General features: G+C 34.5%; 1 protein-coding gene across 1 annotated transcript; it reads left to right on the plus strand.

Annotated features, from left to right (window-relative positions):
* Positions 1-4,491: 4,491 nt before the first annotated feature.
* LOC100549777 (ATP-dependent 6-phosphofructokinase, platelet type) lies at positions 4,492-15,858 on the plus strand. The gene is made up of 11 exons (XM_031553881.1): positions 4,492-4,601; positions 6,011-6,200; positions 8,694-8,859; positions 9,574-9,618; positions 9,704-9,812; positions 10,104-10,199; positions 11,338-11,430; positions 11,852-11,977; positions 12,496-12,560; positions 13,122-13,191; positions 15,601-15,858. Exons 1-11 carry the CDS (start codon positions 4,536-4,538, stop codon positions 15,841-15,843), a joined length of 1,269 nt encoding a protein of 422 aa, XP_031409741.1. The 5' UTR covers positions 4,492-4,535; the 3' UTR covers positions 15,844-15,858.
* Positions 15,859-15,970: the final 112 nt, after the last annotated feature.

Consider the following 15,970-nt stretch of genomic DNA (forward strand, 5'->3'; position numbering starts at 1 on the left):
AAAAAAAAAAAAAGTATATGGGGCAAAATCCAGTAGGCAGTGTTCCTAACAGAATGTGCTCTTTGTTTTTAATGTGATTTATCAAAAGGAGTTCATAGAAATGATAGGAAAGTACTTTGTTTTCTTTTTTTGTGCATGCAAAATATACAATTTAGCTTTAAAAGGCAGCAATTTATCTACTTTCTTGGTCTGCTTGTTCCTAGGGTTCATTTACTAAAGAGACTTGAAGTGTATTGAAATGCAAATAAGTAAAACACTGTGCTCCGAAATTCTTTTGTACTACGCTGCTACAGCAAGTAGCTCTGAATACTTAGTGTGTGCTAATTATGTGACCAACCTCTAGAATTCTTTCAGTGTTGAGCTGTTCTGAAGGCTTGCTGAAATGGGTCAAATATTTTTGAGGAAGGGAGGGTTTTTTTTGTTACCTTTAAAGGACAGATTTATTTATTTATTTTTTTATTAGCTCTGCACTAAGAATTATCATCTTTATCATTCGTCCTAGAGTTTGTTTGTTACCTTTTAAAGGCTGTTTTGTATAATGGAGTGTATTTAGTCATCAACTTCCATAGAAGTTCTTCTGTTTTTCTGAACTTCAAAAATCCCGCTACAAAGTACCGTGCTTCTGTAATAATTACTAGAATTTGCTAATGTTGTTGTCTGAAATATGCCCATTCCCATTACTAAACCATCCTATATCAAAATCACAGAATTTTTGGAATGAGAGTCAGTTGTATAAATAAAGTTACTGTTGAAGTTTTGATTGTTGGAGCTATGACCACTTGTTCCAGTGCTTGACTACTCCCTCAGTAAAAAAACTTTTTCCTGATATTTGATGTGAACTTCCCCCGACTCAGCTTTCATCTCATCACTTATCACCAGAGAGCAGAAATTCGTTCCAGAGCACGCCATGGGCTGCTGTGAGAGTTCCTCTCAGTTTTCTCTAAGTTAAACAAACCGAATACCCTCAACTGTTCATCATAAGTCATGCCCTCCAGTTCTTTCATCGTCTTTGTTGCCCTACTGGCAAATGTTTTCTTATTTGGAGTCAAAAACGGAGTAAAGTCTCAGCCTTTTGAAGCTTACTTTGTTGCAATTGTAGTACACTTGTTTTGTTCTACTGTCACTTTTGTCTTCCCTCATAAGAACTTCTGCGTTCTAAAATCATCCATCTTCTACAGCTGTAGCCAAACTAGGTCAGTATTTGAAGTAAAAAACATAAACTCCATTTTCCTGTGCTTCATTCAGAGGTAAGAGAGAGACTATTATTGTAAACAAGCAGTCAACTAGACTGATTTATATATGTATGTATTTTTCTAAGTTTATCTTCTGAAAGAAACTGGAATTCTCATGCTACTTAGGCAGATTTTGACTCCCAAAAGGGGGTGTGGGGTTGTGAGTATGGGGCTACTGAATCACGGCCTGAACCTTTGATTGATCACCTGAGGCAAGCAATGAGTCAGCCACGGGAGCACAGGTGAAGGCAATTCACCTGTGCTGCAGGAAGGGGTGGAGCCTGGCTCCACCTCTCCTAGACCTATTTAAGAGCTGACTGCCAGTGGGGAAGGATCTCTCTGGAGATCCACTCCATCAGGAGTTAATCTCGTGAGCCCAGGACAGGGTGAGTGATTTTCTCTCCAATATAAATTATATTAGCCAAACTCCTGGAGATATATATGTATACCATTTGTATATCCATTGATTATACAGTATGTTATATGAATAAGAAGCTCACACTAATATTATCAATATTAAAATATTAATATTATCAATATTAAAACTAGTTTTAGAATAAAAATAATAATTAAGAAAGAACCCCAGCAAGCCAAGCTCATCTTATTTTCATTGAAGCGGACACATCTGAAAATCATTCTATTCATACGTGGAAATAGTGCTTTTATACACTGTTGCCCTGATTTCACATTTCAATCATGTTATCATCTTTTAGCATTTTAATTTTAGCATTGTAACATTGTATCCTTGTAGAATAGCACCACTATTTCCCAATCTCCTCCAGATTGGATTCAAGCTTTGGTATCCATTAATTAATTTCACTTATCCTGTGAAAATTTAAGAGGTGAAAGCACAGTACCAGGCTACTGTAGGAGACTAGCTTAAGGTTTTTGTTTGTTTTTGTTTTTACCAAAAATGACTGTTTTTAAATGAGAATGAGAAGTAAAAGTTGTAGCTCTCCTCTGTGGCAGTTTGTTTTAGAAATAGATGTTTCTTTTCCATGGATTGAAGCGTATAACTCCCCTGTATGCACACACTTACCACTAAGCTATGGAACTTTTAGATTGTTCACCTTGCTTTTAGAGGTCTTTTTCTCAAGAGGCCAGCGTTAGAAATGCAGTGGTACTGCAGCCGTGGTTTTCTGTGAGGAAAAATTTATTTTATATGCCCTTATATATGGTTTGTGCCCTCAGTGATAATAGTAATTTGTTACTGAATAATAACCAAAAAAGCTCAGTAAGGAAATTTAAACAACTGCTGAAGCCCTGAATGTCTTGCATGAAAGGTATCAGAAGACAGATTGTTCTTTTCCAGAAGTTTTTGTAGACTTAAGATGAGAAGCAGTATTTACTGTCTGCCCCTTTCTCCAGAAGTTATGGTGTATGTGTATGCATCCTGTGAATGTTTGAAATCTCAGATGTAGGATAGAGGAAGGAAACGTAAAAGGGTTATTTTCAAGTATGATGCTTGCTGTACTGATGAAATATTTCAAGTTGAATTCTACCTTTAAAATGAATTGCTCAGACCTCAAGTTGGTGTCAGCATTTAAATAGCTAAACTTGTAAATGGAAATCATGATCTTTGTTAATACTTCTTTTTTTTCTTTATACTTTTTATAGGAAGCTTTCTTTGAAAACTTCTGTGCCTTTTGCATTTGCCTATTGAATTGAAATTGTAGTCAAACTGTTTAAAGTGAGCTTAAATACACCACTTAGCAAGCAGAAGCAGAACTGAATTAGTAAAAGCTAATATAAGCAAAGCAAAATGGATCTAGCTTGTTCCGAAAGCTCCTTGTCTTTCCTCTACAGTTAGGGAAATCATTAATACAGCCCTTGTTATTGCATGTTTATATAGAGAAACTATCACAAAATTGCAGAATGGTTGGTTGAAGTTGGAACTGACTGCAGGTGGACAAAATGACTTCCAGTGGTCCCTTCCAAACTCAGCCATCCTATAATTCTGAGTCAATAAAGCTCATCTTTTTTGAAGCTGTGCTTCAAAATGTAAAACCACTTTCAAGTGGTGTTTGTCCCTTCCCTCTTTCCTATGTTTTAGATAGGTTAATATAATATGAATTAGCAATTTTCATGTCTTTATATAATATCCCTTTTCTACATATGCCTGTAATACTTTCTTGAATGCAACTTTATTAATTTTTCTTTCAAGTAAGAATGGAAGGTGAATAATTGGAGCAAATATATCGACTGTATGTATTTTCGTCAATTTATAGTGCAGCTTCCTGTAATCTGTTACAAGTGCAATGTCATGATACTCTTTCAGGATTTATTGCCCTTGTATTTCAGTGCTATAGTTGCCAAGACAGAGATGAGTAGGAAAAATTTTCTATCCAGTATTGAGTGACACTATGAACACTCTGTACTCTTGTTTGTTTTTCTTTTAATACCTCTTTGATAATTGCACTTAGTTTTTATCAAGCTCAGCTGGATACACTGGAATAAATCTTACTGAGAATCTTTGCACTTTCTCAGAAGGATATGTTCTTTCTCAGAAAAATATTGTTAAAAAATATTGTTACATGTCTTGTATATGGACATACATATATTTGTAAGTACATTGAAGTTATGTAGATTACATGTCTTTAGTTTCCCAGCTTGGTCTTCAATTTTGAAGGAATTACACAAACAATGCCTCAGCTTCAAGACACCTATTTTGGATGTGTATACATTAGATACATACTAAAGGTGTATGGAGACTACACAAAATATTGAAAAGATCTGTTGAATGATAGAAATTTGAGACCGATCATCTTCTACCTAGCTATTTCTTTGCTCTTACTCAGTCATCTAAAGTGTAAATTAATTTGTCTCACTGAGCAGACGCTTGTAACATGTTCCCTTTGGCATCTGTACTGAAATCCTTGTGAGTTTAATTTGGGTAACTTGAACTTCTGTGGAGGCCACATTTCATTTATCCTCGCATCCTATTATGTTAGTGAGGCATTCCCAGTTTTATAGAATATTCATATACTATTCTATTATACGATACTCTAGTATTACCAATTTACTTTTCATTGGATATAACCTTTGATATAACACCCAAATTAGGTGTTTTTACTTTATAGTGTCAGTTTTGCTGTCTTCTAAACATACATATGTCTAAATATATTTCCTAACATGATACTTGCTTGGACAGTATATCCTTTAAATTAAGTATCTTTTAATTCACTGTTTTTAATTACTTAGAGTTTCATTAAAATATACACAGGGAGTACTATTACAGTGGAAATGTTACTGCTTTTCAAATAAGACTTCTGAAATGCTTTCCTTTTTTAGGGTTACCAAGGAATGGTTGATGGCGGTGATAATATTGTTGAAGTTTCTTGGGAAAGTGTATCCAGTATCCTGCAAGTGGTAAGTATTAGGGAATAGGGGTGAAATCTAATTCTCTCTCTTCTTCTTTCTTTTTTTTTTTTTTTCCCCAATATGAACTAAAATTGCAATTCTGAAATTTTATTTATGTGATGACTGACTGACCAACAGTACCTATTTATAGTGTGGTTGCCTGACACCTTCTAAAGAACTTAAGGATCTTAAATGTAGTACACAAAAATCATCTTGAAAGCCTTTGTTCTAAATCTTCAGTATCGTGATGTTAGCCTCCTAAAGACACACTGGCAAAGATATTATAAGGTCAAAATATGGAATAACTATATTTTGTAAGGCAAGTGAATATCCAGTTGAACTGGATATTTCTATGGAAGCTTGTATTAGCTATGTAAAGCTATAAAGCAGAGAAAAACACACTTTTTTATTTTTTTAATAAAACAAACAGGAAAAAACCTGGAATGTTGAAAGTTGTTATACATGCATGTATTTTGTATGTTTGTTTCATGCTCTGTCCATCTTGTACAACCTGTGGTCTTATGACTAAAGAAAGTTGAGGTGGTGTGGTCAAGGATTGATGAGCAAAGGCAGGAGCAGAATGTCATGCTGAATACGTACTGTAAGAATAACATCAATATTGAAGCTGAGAATGTATTTAGTTGTTCTGATAAGAGACTTCTCAGCCTACTAGGATAAGTTGTAGTACACTGTTTCAAATGCAGTCTCTTTTCCACTCACAATTTTTTTAAAGTATGAGAATATCTAGCTTGGTATGTTTTCTCAGTTATATTACATGTTACATTTTGACAATGTCTACATGTACACAGATGTTTCGGGCATTTTGAAAACAGTTACTTTGGTTTCTGGAGAAAGATTTTTTTTTTTAAGTCAGATTAATGTATGCAGTATATAAATCAATGAAATAGAAAATTGTACATTCTTCTCAGAAGTTCTGTGAATGTACAATAAATGCTAATTTGGAGCTTTAGGGATGGATACATCTTTTTTGTGCTTGTTCATAGATTTCATGACATTAATTAAAAACAGTTGTGCTGGATCAAATTCATCTTGAATCTTGACTACTTAGTGTTGTATCATTTACTTCTGTTATCACATAGAGTAGATATTAGGTAATTAATTGGAATGCTACTAAAATTAATCCCAAATAATTTAACATTTTGTTTCAAGAGTAGCTCTTTATCAGTCATCTTTGAGTGTTTCTCTTTTCCCTAGTGTATGTATCCACTCCTGAGAACATAATTTCCCATGAGCTTGGTAATTGTTTCCATTAGTTTTTATTCACTGTAGAATTAAAATGGCAGTTATGCTGCAAAGTAACTACTCGTCATTAATGCAACTTAAATAGAAACAAAATATCCAGTAATATTCTGGATTATAGATTTAAACTAAATTCCCTTTATGTTCCCTTTTTCTAGGGAGGTACAGTGATTGGTAGTGCACGCTGCAAATCCTTTCGTACCCGGGAGGGTCGCCTGCAGGCAGCCTGCAACTTGGTTCAGAGAGGAATCACTAATCTTTGTGTGATTGGTGGAGATGGTAGCTTAACTGGTGCCAATCTGTTCCGTGAAGAATGGAGTGGACTTCTAGAAGAACTGGCGCAGAAAGGTAAGTTTGCGTTGAGACCCACCAGACTCACAGTTCAGTCTTCAGAGAAGTTTTGTATTGTAACTACATATTCACAAACTATATTCAGAGGGTATTTCTTGCGTTGAAAAATGAAATGCATATGTTCTACATAATTATGCATCTCTTCGTAATTTAATACTTCATTTCTCTACATCCTTTCCTGTACACTGTAAATGTTGAGAAAGTCCAAATAAATTACTGGACAACTGTCTCTGTGGTTTGTTTTTGTGTTTTTTTTTTTATTTCCCCCCAATGATGAACCGTTTTCAGGGCCTGAACTTTAAACCTTCTACTTGAAAAGCCCCTTTTCTTCAAATACAAACTGACATGGTAATTTCTTTCCTACAAGTTACACATTTGGATGTTGTTAAATTATGTTTTCCCATATATGCTTCTGTTTGTTTAAAATCAGAACATTGTATCTGTTGGTAAAAATGCATACAGCCTGTTAATCATTTTAATAGCATCCAAGAGAATGTTTAGTTAAAAGTACAACAGTGGAGACTTGTATAATGCTGTGCTGGTGCTATATGTTATTCAGAATCTTTTAAGTTTTTTCCTCGGTTCCATCAATTTCTGTCTTTGAGACTTACTGAACAAGATGCTGTTATCAGTCCTTTAACCAATTTTTCTTCCCTGAATGTATACCATCTCTTTGAACACATACAGATTTTTGCTGAACACTGTAGCAATGAGTTCTACAGCTTCAAGGAGTTTGTGAAGATTGCAAAGAATCTTCTCCTCCTATTTATTTTGTTCCTGCTGGTTTCTAGTTTCATTTGGTGTCTTCTATTTTATGACTTAAAACAGTGCAGTGAATGATCAATCCTCATTTCTCTGTTTGCCTGTTGAGACTTTACAGCTGTTGTACTTTTTCATCTCTTTTCTAGAAGAAAGAGTCCTTTCTTAGTTGTTCCTTATAATACAAGTTCTGTATCTATGATCATCTTTATTGCCCTTCTCTGAACCTTTTCCAGTTCTACCATATCCTTTTTGAGGTGGGGAAGACCCGAGCTGCACCCAGTATTCAAGATGAGGGCAAACCATGGATCTACACAGTAGTATAATGATCTTTGTTTTCTTCTGTTATTTTCCTAATATTTCCTAATATATAGATTTTTTTGCCTTTTTTTTTTACTGCCACTGGCTACTGGTGCTGATTCATTAATGAAAACAGCATTATTTTATTTTTGATGTTAGGATATGTTTTTCATGTGGATTAGTTCACATTTATCTACAGTGAAGTCCACCTGATACTTCACTGGTTATTGTGTCTTGCTAGTCTTCCTTATTTCTTCACAGATACCCCATACCCTTAGAATCCAAACAATTCAGTTTGACCAGTAAGCTCAGGCAACTTTCTGCTCATTCCCTGTTTTAGGTTATTGCTGAATATACTGAACAGTACAGATCTCTATAGTACTCCATCGGTTACCCTCCTCTGATGCGAGAATCTGCATTTACTACATCTTTCTGTTTTTTATTTTTTCACTCTCTGCTTCATATAATTTCATGTAAAAACCTTCTCTACCATGCAATGACTTCTTGGTTTTTCCTAAATCCATTGGGATTGTACCTTGTCACTGACTTTTAGGTAATCTGGGTAGACTATGTCAACCAAATGCCCCTTATTTGTGTGATTTCACTTACAGAACACTAGAAACACTTTGTGTTCTAAATCATATGTTGATATAAAACATTTTGACTCTTCTTCAGAATGCCATATTTATCTGCAAGAACATGAGTTATATTTTCTGTTATGATTTCTAGTATTTTGTTTGGTATAGACATCAAACATATATATCCATAGTCTTGAATCTCACATTAAAAATCTGTTGTTACATTTACTATGATCCCCTCCACAAATACTGAGGTAGTTCTAAGCACTGCAGCAGCTAAGATAATTTGTCCTTGAGATCCTTTAGAACTCTTGAGTGATTCAGCATTTTCTCTTAGGTGTGTGGAGACACATACTAAAAATGCCAATAGGAGCTTTTCTATTCTATTTATTTATTAATCGTGAAATCAGAGCCTTTCAGTGAAGCAAAAGTCTTCAAAAGTGTAAATGAGGTGTTATGGTTACTTACATTTGTCACTCTCATCCAGTTTGCATCATTTTGCTTCTTCATTGCATGTCAGACACTGATACTCCAAATTAAATGCTATTATATCCCAGCCATCAATTTTAAGTTTGGTTATAAGGCATGATAGTCTGTTAACACTTTGAAGTGAACTGAAAAGCTCTTGTTTCCCTCCTTACCATAGGAATTAAATGCAGGATTCTTTTGGTTGATTGTTTGATTGGTTTTCCTTTATGCTTTTCACTAACCTTATTACGTGAAATATCTAAACGGTGATTATGTTTGGATATGTTTAATTTGTAGAGCAGCCAAGCGATATGACTGATAATGTTGAGTTTTATTAAGTTTAATCTAACTTAATCCAGATCCTTCTCTGGGTAATTTTTTACAGGAAAGATTGATGAAGAAGCTGTTAAGAAATATGCTTACCTTAACATTGTGGGAATGGTTGGGTCCATAGACAATGACTTCTGTGGTACTGATATGACCATAGGAACTGACTCAGCCTTGCACAGAATCATTGAAGTTGTGGATGCCATCATGACCACTGCACAAAGGTAAATTGTGCGTGTTACAGAAAACTGTAATGTGTTTTATTGTTATGCTTCAAATCTTGTTTCCTATTGCTATACAGTAATGGAGGGTATATAGTCATCTTAAGATGTTAGGTAACTGGTATACATAGTATTTATTGAGTGTGAATACATATCTGGTTTCTTTGCAGCTTTTGTACCATTCCCATCATGGCAGTAGTACAAGCATTTGATAGTAGAGGCAATATCAGCTTTAGGAGAAGGCTTTGTTTTTTTTATGTTTTTAATCTTTCCTAGACGTAATATTCTAGAGAAGATTCAGATGGTATCCATTTGTATGTAAACTTTCCTCAAGCAAAGTTTAAGCAATTAAAGTATATTTTTATGCACTTAAAAACCAAACACACCAGAAAGTTCTATCGTGGTATCCCTAAAATTCTTAATAAAATTCTTAATTATGCCTTTGCATCACTTATATTTCTAGAAGTTGTTCACCTCTTCTCTCCTAACTACTTTTATTTATTTTAGAGTAAAATGTAATGAAAACAAATTAGGTTATGAAAGATATGCAGTTTAAGTACATAGATCAATATGATCTTTTATTTTTCAAATTAATTCTGTGTTTGGCAACCTGGCAAACTGAGCCCATTTCTTGATACCAGCTGTTGAAGAATTTAGATTAGATTTCTGAGCTGCAGTGAATTATTCTTTCATACTCCTTCTTTTTTTTTTTAATAGCCATCAGAGGACATTTGTTCTGGAGGTTATGGGGAGACACTGTGGGTATGTATTGTCTTCAGTAGTTTGTGTTTTGTACAAATATAATCAGATTTTTATTTTTCATAATAAATGTCTAATTATTTTTTAGGTATTTAGCTCTTGTCAGTGCCTTAGCTTGTGGTGCAGATTGGGTATTTATTCCTGAATACCCACCAGAGGAAGGATGGGAGGATTCAATGTGTGTTAAGCTTTCAGAGGTAATGTATTATTGTATTTTGACTTTTTGCAGATACACAGTGATTTAGCAATGTGGTCAGACCTTTCAGTACCTTTCCTTATTCGTTTGATAAAATATATTTCAGTTCAATGAAAAGCCCTGCATGAAAATGAAATGTATGAGAACTCTGAAGTGATCAAGTATAAACTGGAAAGAGAGGGAATATTTCTTAATGTATAATAATTGCTTCTAAAATTGTGCTGTGATTTCTGGTTGTTTTTTTTGTTTGTTTGTTTTTGCTTAAATGGATATGCTTTTGTTTTTATCGTAGAACCGTGCACGAAAGAAAAGGCTGAATATTATTATCGTAGCTGAAGGTGCTATTGACTGCCACAACAAACCTATAACATCAGAGAAGGTTAAGGATGTAAGTGTCAATATCCTTAAGATGAACTTTCTGTTCATAATAGGGAGTTTTTTTACTAACTGTAGCATTTCTATAATGTAAATTGATCATAGAATCACATAACGTTTTGGATTGGAAGGGACCTTTAAGATCATCTAGTTTCACCCCCTTGCTATAGGTAAGGACATCGCCCTCTATACCAGGTTGCTCAAAGCCCTGTCCATCCTGGGCTTGAATGCTTCCAGGGAGGGGCCATTCACAGCCTCACCAGGCAACCTATTCCAGACCCTCACAGTAAAGAATTTTTCTGATATCTAGTCTAAATGTACCCTCTTGCAATTTAACTGCATTTCCCCTCATTCTGTCACTACCTGTCCTTATAGAAAGTCCCTCCTCAGCTTTCCCATAGGCCCCCTTCAGGTACTGGAAGGCCACCGTAAGGTTTCTTTGGAGTCTTCTCTTCTCCAGGCTGAAGAGCCCCAGCTCTCTCATTCTGTCCTTGTATGGGAGGTGCTCCAGCCCTCTGATCATCTTCATGGTCTTTTTCTGGACCTGCTCCAACAGCTCCATGTCCTTCTTGTTTTGGGAGCCTAAGCTGGATGCAATACTCCAAGTGGTATCTCAAGAGAGCAGAGTAAAGGGGCAGAATCACTTCCCTTGACCTGCTGGGTACACTTTAATGCAAGAGTGGTCCATGTAAAACAGATTCTAAGACATATTGCTGGTTGTATTTTATATTTCTACTTTCTCATCCAGATTACATTTAAAGGGAAATTATTTCAGTGTCTGTTAGTTAGGATCTTTTCATAAGGTCAGACAACAGTTCAAAACGTTTCGTTATTGTATATATTGATACTGAGTCTGGGCATCTTCTCAAATCAGTAATTACAGGCATATATAGTTGAAGTATTGCAATTTAAGGAACTGGTTTGCCATTATTAAATAAGATGTGCTCTTAGATTGAGAACCTGGAGTTTAATTCTAGTTCAGGAAAAAAAAAATCTCACATTACAGTAATGAAAATGCTACAAAAGTTGACATATTAAAATGGACAGTATGTGAGATTTTTATTATTACAGCAACACTTGAAACAGAGTAATGCATGAACATATAAAGTAGTTACGCTAATAAAGCCATTCCATTTTGAAATTCTTTGCAGCTTGTGGTTCAGCGGCTTGGATTCGACACCCGAGTGACTATCTTGGGTCATGTGCAAAGAGGTGGAACTCCTTCAGCTTTTGATAGAATTTTGGTGAGTGAACCTAGAATAACTTGTTTTGGCACCAAATGATAGAAGTAAATAGTATGTTTTTACTTTCTTCACAGTTTATCATTTGTAGTAGTTTCACACTGACTAGCTGAACTACACTGACTGTGTAGATTTTTTTTTTTAAATTAGGGTGAAGGAGGTATCAAATGAACTGTCTGAAAATCTCAAATTTAAAATAGTGAAGAGCTTTGCATGAAAAAAATCTACAGTAGAGCTAAAAAGCAAAGCTTCAAGAACAATGTTGCATGTTTTATAGTCTGATATGGTATCAGGCTGCTGCAACTTCTGAAAAAAAAAAAAATTGTTTCAACTTGATTTGCAGAGAGATCTTGAATAGTTCTGTGGTTGGAAGCCTCTTGCTTTTAAATGCTTGCTTGGACACTAGAACATTTTATATTTTCAGGCAAGCCGAATGGGTGTGGAAGCTGTACTTGCACTTCTAGAAGCTACTCCAGATACTCCTGCCTGTGTTGTGTCTCTGTCTGGAAACCAAGCTGTCCGTCTGCCTTTGATGGAGTGTGTGCAGATGGTGAGTTTCTGGCAAAAATGTATTTTACAGTTATTCATTAACTATAACAGAGCACTGTATATTCCGAGGATGATGCTCACCTTGCCTCAACCTCCTGAGCCTCTTCTTTACCAGGCTTCTCCAGAGCTTCAGTCTTTCTTGTATTTAGGGGCCCACAGCTGAACACAGTACTCAAGGTGCCGCCTCACCAGAGCTGAGTACAGAGGGATGATCACCTCCCTGCTCCAGCTGAATACATAATTTCTGATACAAACCAGGATGGTTGTGGCTTTCTTTGCCATCTGGGTGCACTACTGGCATCCCAAGTGTTGACCAATGCCCCCAGATCCTTTTCTTCCACACAGCTTTCCAGCCACTCTACCCCAATCTTGTACCTTTGGATATTTTATGTTTGAAATATCAAATTTTTATTTTTTTCCCTTTAAAAAGTTATTTCAGAATGTCTGTTTACAGAAATATTAGATGAATAACTTTCTGTGTTTTTCAAACATGTTCAATAATAAAATTGTTTTTTCAAGACTCAAGAAGTACAGAAAGCCATGGATGAAGGAAGATTTGTTGAGGCTGTGAGGCTTCGTGGGAGGTATTGCCACTCATATCAGTTTATTTTCTCTAGAAAATGCTGCATTTTTCTGCAGTTCTCCCAACAATTTATTTTATTTTACATAATTTAATTTTCATCTGTTTTTGTGTATTTAGAAGACAAAGGAAGAGTTGCTTAAAACAATAATTGAAACTCTTATCTGTGTTTAAAATAAAGAAGCAAAAAAAAAAAAAACACACCACACAAACCAAAGAAAACAGTAGTCCTAAAGACTGATATTAAGATAACTAGTTACAGAAAAAAGAGCTGCTGTTATGTATGAGCTGGCTGATTGCAACCATGTGCCTCTTTATTTAGGATTTTGAAACCAAACCTGTTTAAGATGAGTATGTTTGTAAGCAGCTGTTAGTTTTCCTATGGTATATACTTACATATTAGTAAATAAATATATATTATTATATATATAGGATATACAATCTTAAAAACATATCTTTTAAGTTGGGATACTTTCTTACAGCTTAGGAAAAAGTTCGATATTTCCTTGAAGTAACTATATATTCAAAAACTTTGTAATGTTTATTTTATCTATTCATTATTTAGGAGCTTTGAAAACAACCTTAACACCTACAAATTACTGTCACAAAAAAAGCCAGATGCCGAGCTTCCAAAGGTGAGGAGTTTTTAATGTGTGCAATACCTGTCTGCCATTGGGTTTTCATAACAAATCAATTTTTTTTCCTATTCCCTTAGTACTGTCTTCAAATCTTTGCTGTAAGATATTTTATAGAATTAGTTAATTATTATATTGGCAGAAAAAATGCTTGTAACAAACAATTTAATTACAATAATAACTAAAAAAAAAGGGAGAGACATCACTCTAAAAGTAATGCCTTCTATTTATCTCAATAAAAAAAAAGGTAACAGTATAGAACAATAAATGCTGTTTTATAGAGCAAATTTTCAACTATGGAATGCTATTTTTCAGCATAGTCACCACAATTAGCTATGCATTTCTGTCAGTGGTGAACAAGAGTCTGCTTTGTTTTATAGTAGTTTTGCTATGTCCTTTATGATGGATGACACTAAAAGGAGTTTGTAGGTCATTTAGAATAAATAGCAAGTACTTGGATTTGATCACACCATCCAAATCTGTGGGCTTCACTAAAAGGAGTTGGAGGGGAATTAAAAAGCAAATAAACTGTTGAGGATAAGGCTTAGCTGATCATCACCAGAGCATACTGTATGCTCTGCTTCAGCTGGGTTGCTCTGTACAAATATTTTACTCTTATGCTTCCTTTGCCTTTTTTACAGTCCTTTGGTTGTACTGAAGTTTAAAATAAACAAAAGAAAGAGCATACATTCTTTTATTTCTTTTTGTCTGATTGTTGTTTAACAACTGCTGTTTGTTGTTTTGTGTTTGTTTTTGTTTTGTATTCCCATTTTCCAGAGTTACTTTTAGATCTTCTCCAATACTAAATTGCTACAAATCTGTCATGTTAATGATTATAAAAAAAAAAATTAGCATTGTTCAATTGGTGTAAAGCATGGCGAATTTTAGTATATAAGCACAGGCTGCCAGATTTTCTTGCATTTTTCTTGCATAGTTTGATATCATCTAAGTTTTGTTTTGCTAAGCAAATTTCCTAAAAGGTCAGGCATGTCAAGTTTCAATTCCTTATGTTTTGATCTCAGTATTAATTTTGAAGTTGTAAGTATAAAACAGAATGGATAAATTACAGTGTCTTCCTCAGATTTAAATAGATGCTTATTTATACACAAAAATATAATTCATTTTGGGTGTCAGTGATTCTTATTGTCTGACCTTTTCTTAATCAGAGACAATGGTCTGTGATTTAACTGGTAATGTTTTACATTTCAAGTAATGCTTCTTCATGTGCAGAAGTATGACATCTCACATTTTAAAGTTCAAATTAAATCCAAAGATGCTTGCTAGAATTTTGCTCATGTAGAGTATCCTTGTTTGTTTACCCGTGCTTTGTTTACCCTTACAAAGCAATTCTATATGTACTTATTTTTATTTTTAATGGAAGTACTGATTTACTTTTTTTCCCTTTGAAAAATATCTGTGGTCTGAATAGTCTTGGATTTATTAGCATGGCAATGTAAGTCCATTAAAAAAAGAGTTCTTAATTTGAAAACTCTTACAGCTTAGAATTGTATCTGTTGCAACAAGAGAGATTTTTAACATCCTATTTTGTCACTAGGTTTCATGAATATAGTCACCTCTATTGCTCAGTCAGCAATGCTTACATCCATTTACACAGTTGTTTTATCCGGAAGGCAGTTGATAACTAACAAATACAAAAGGAGACTAAATGCTCACGTACGTTATGTACCAAAATATTTATTATTTTTGTTTTTAAGCAGAACCTTCTCTTTTACATTATCTGTGTTTTAGATTAAAAATATATACTTGATGTTCAAATGGGAAAGTATGATATGGGACCTATTAAACTTGCAGAAGGGAATGACAGTATATGTAGACAATCAATTGTGAATCATTTAGAAATGCTTTAAGATCTGTCATAATCTGAAAATTTATATTATCATATCAAGATGCTGAACAATCTTGTTTCCTGCTATACTTCCAGCTGCTCTAGAAGTCAGGCTGGTACTTCTAATGTAAAAGTTGCCGCTGTCCATCTTTACTGATTGCATATGCCTAACGGTTATGGTGCTAGAATGAACTGAATCAGTTCTTGTTCTTTTTTGTGAGATATTCTGGTTGTATGTTGGAAAACTTGAGTGGGAATATGAAAGAGCTTGAATAGTTTAGGCAATTGTTTTGTTTTTTTTTAATTTAGCTGAGCCAGGCTACAGAATTCTGAATTAACCACTTGCAAATCAAATAAAAATGTGACAGTCTTATAGGACATTGTACAAATGAGGAGAATAGGTTTATGTATGTTCTTGCTGACTTAACATTTTTTTTATGGGTTTTGGTGATTTGCAATTTCCTTTCATTTATTCTAATATTTAACATCTATGTATGATGGAAAAATAGAACATGGTGTAGAAATGGAAGTCCTTATTCAAATTTGTTGTTTTTCTTTTGCAGACCAATTTTAATGTGGCAGTCTTAAATGTTGGTGCACCTGCAGCTGGAATGAATGCTGCAGTGAGGGCTGCAGTGAGAGTTGGCATAACTGAAGGCCATAAAATGTTTGCTGTCATTGATGGATTTGAAGGTTTTGCTAGAGGGAAGGTCAGTATAGTATTGTGTATCCCATCCCACTCTACCATTTTGTTCATGTTCTTGGAAGTTGTCTTCTGTGGAACTCTTATGAGAAGTGATTCTTAAAGTTTTTTTATTTCATAAATTCCTAAAACCCAGATTGTATCTTTGTTTGTCAAGCCTATAGATTCCTTTATATAAAGTACTACTATTTACTTGCTAAAGAGCTAAAGAGAAATTAGTTCAGTAATTT

The sequence above is a fragment of the Meleagris gallopavo genome, chromosome 6 (genome assembly GCF_000146605.3).
Source record: "Meleagris gallopavo isolate NT-WF06-2002-E0010 breed Aviagen turkey brand Nicholas breeding stock chromosome 6, Turkey_5.1, whole genome shotgun sequence".
Lineage (NCBI taxonomy): Eukaryota > Metazoa > Chordata > Aves > Galliformes > Phasianidae > Meleagris > Meleagris gallopavo.

Excerpts from the sequence above, each read along its gene's own strand:
- LOC100549777 (XM_031553881.1), top strand. The coding sequence starts at position 4,536 with ATGGTTGATGGCGGTGATAATATTGTTGAAGTTTCTTGGGAAAGTGTA. Across the intron at positions 4,602-6,010 it reads TATCCAGTATCCTGCAAGTG|GGAGGTACAGTGATTGGTAG; the intron begins GTAAGTATTAGG and ends CCCTTTTTCTAG. Across the intron at positions 8,860-9,573 it reads ATCATGACCACTGCACAAAG|CCATCAGAGGACATTTGTTC; the intron begins GTAAATTGTGCG and ends TTTTTTTAATAG.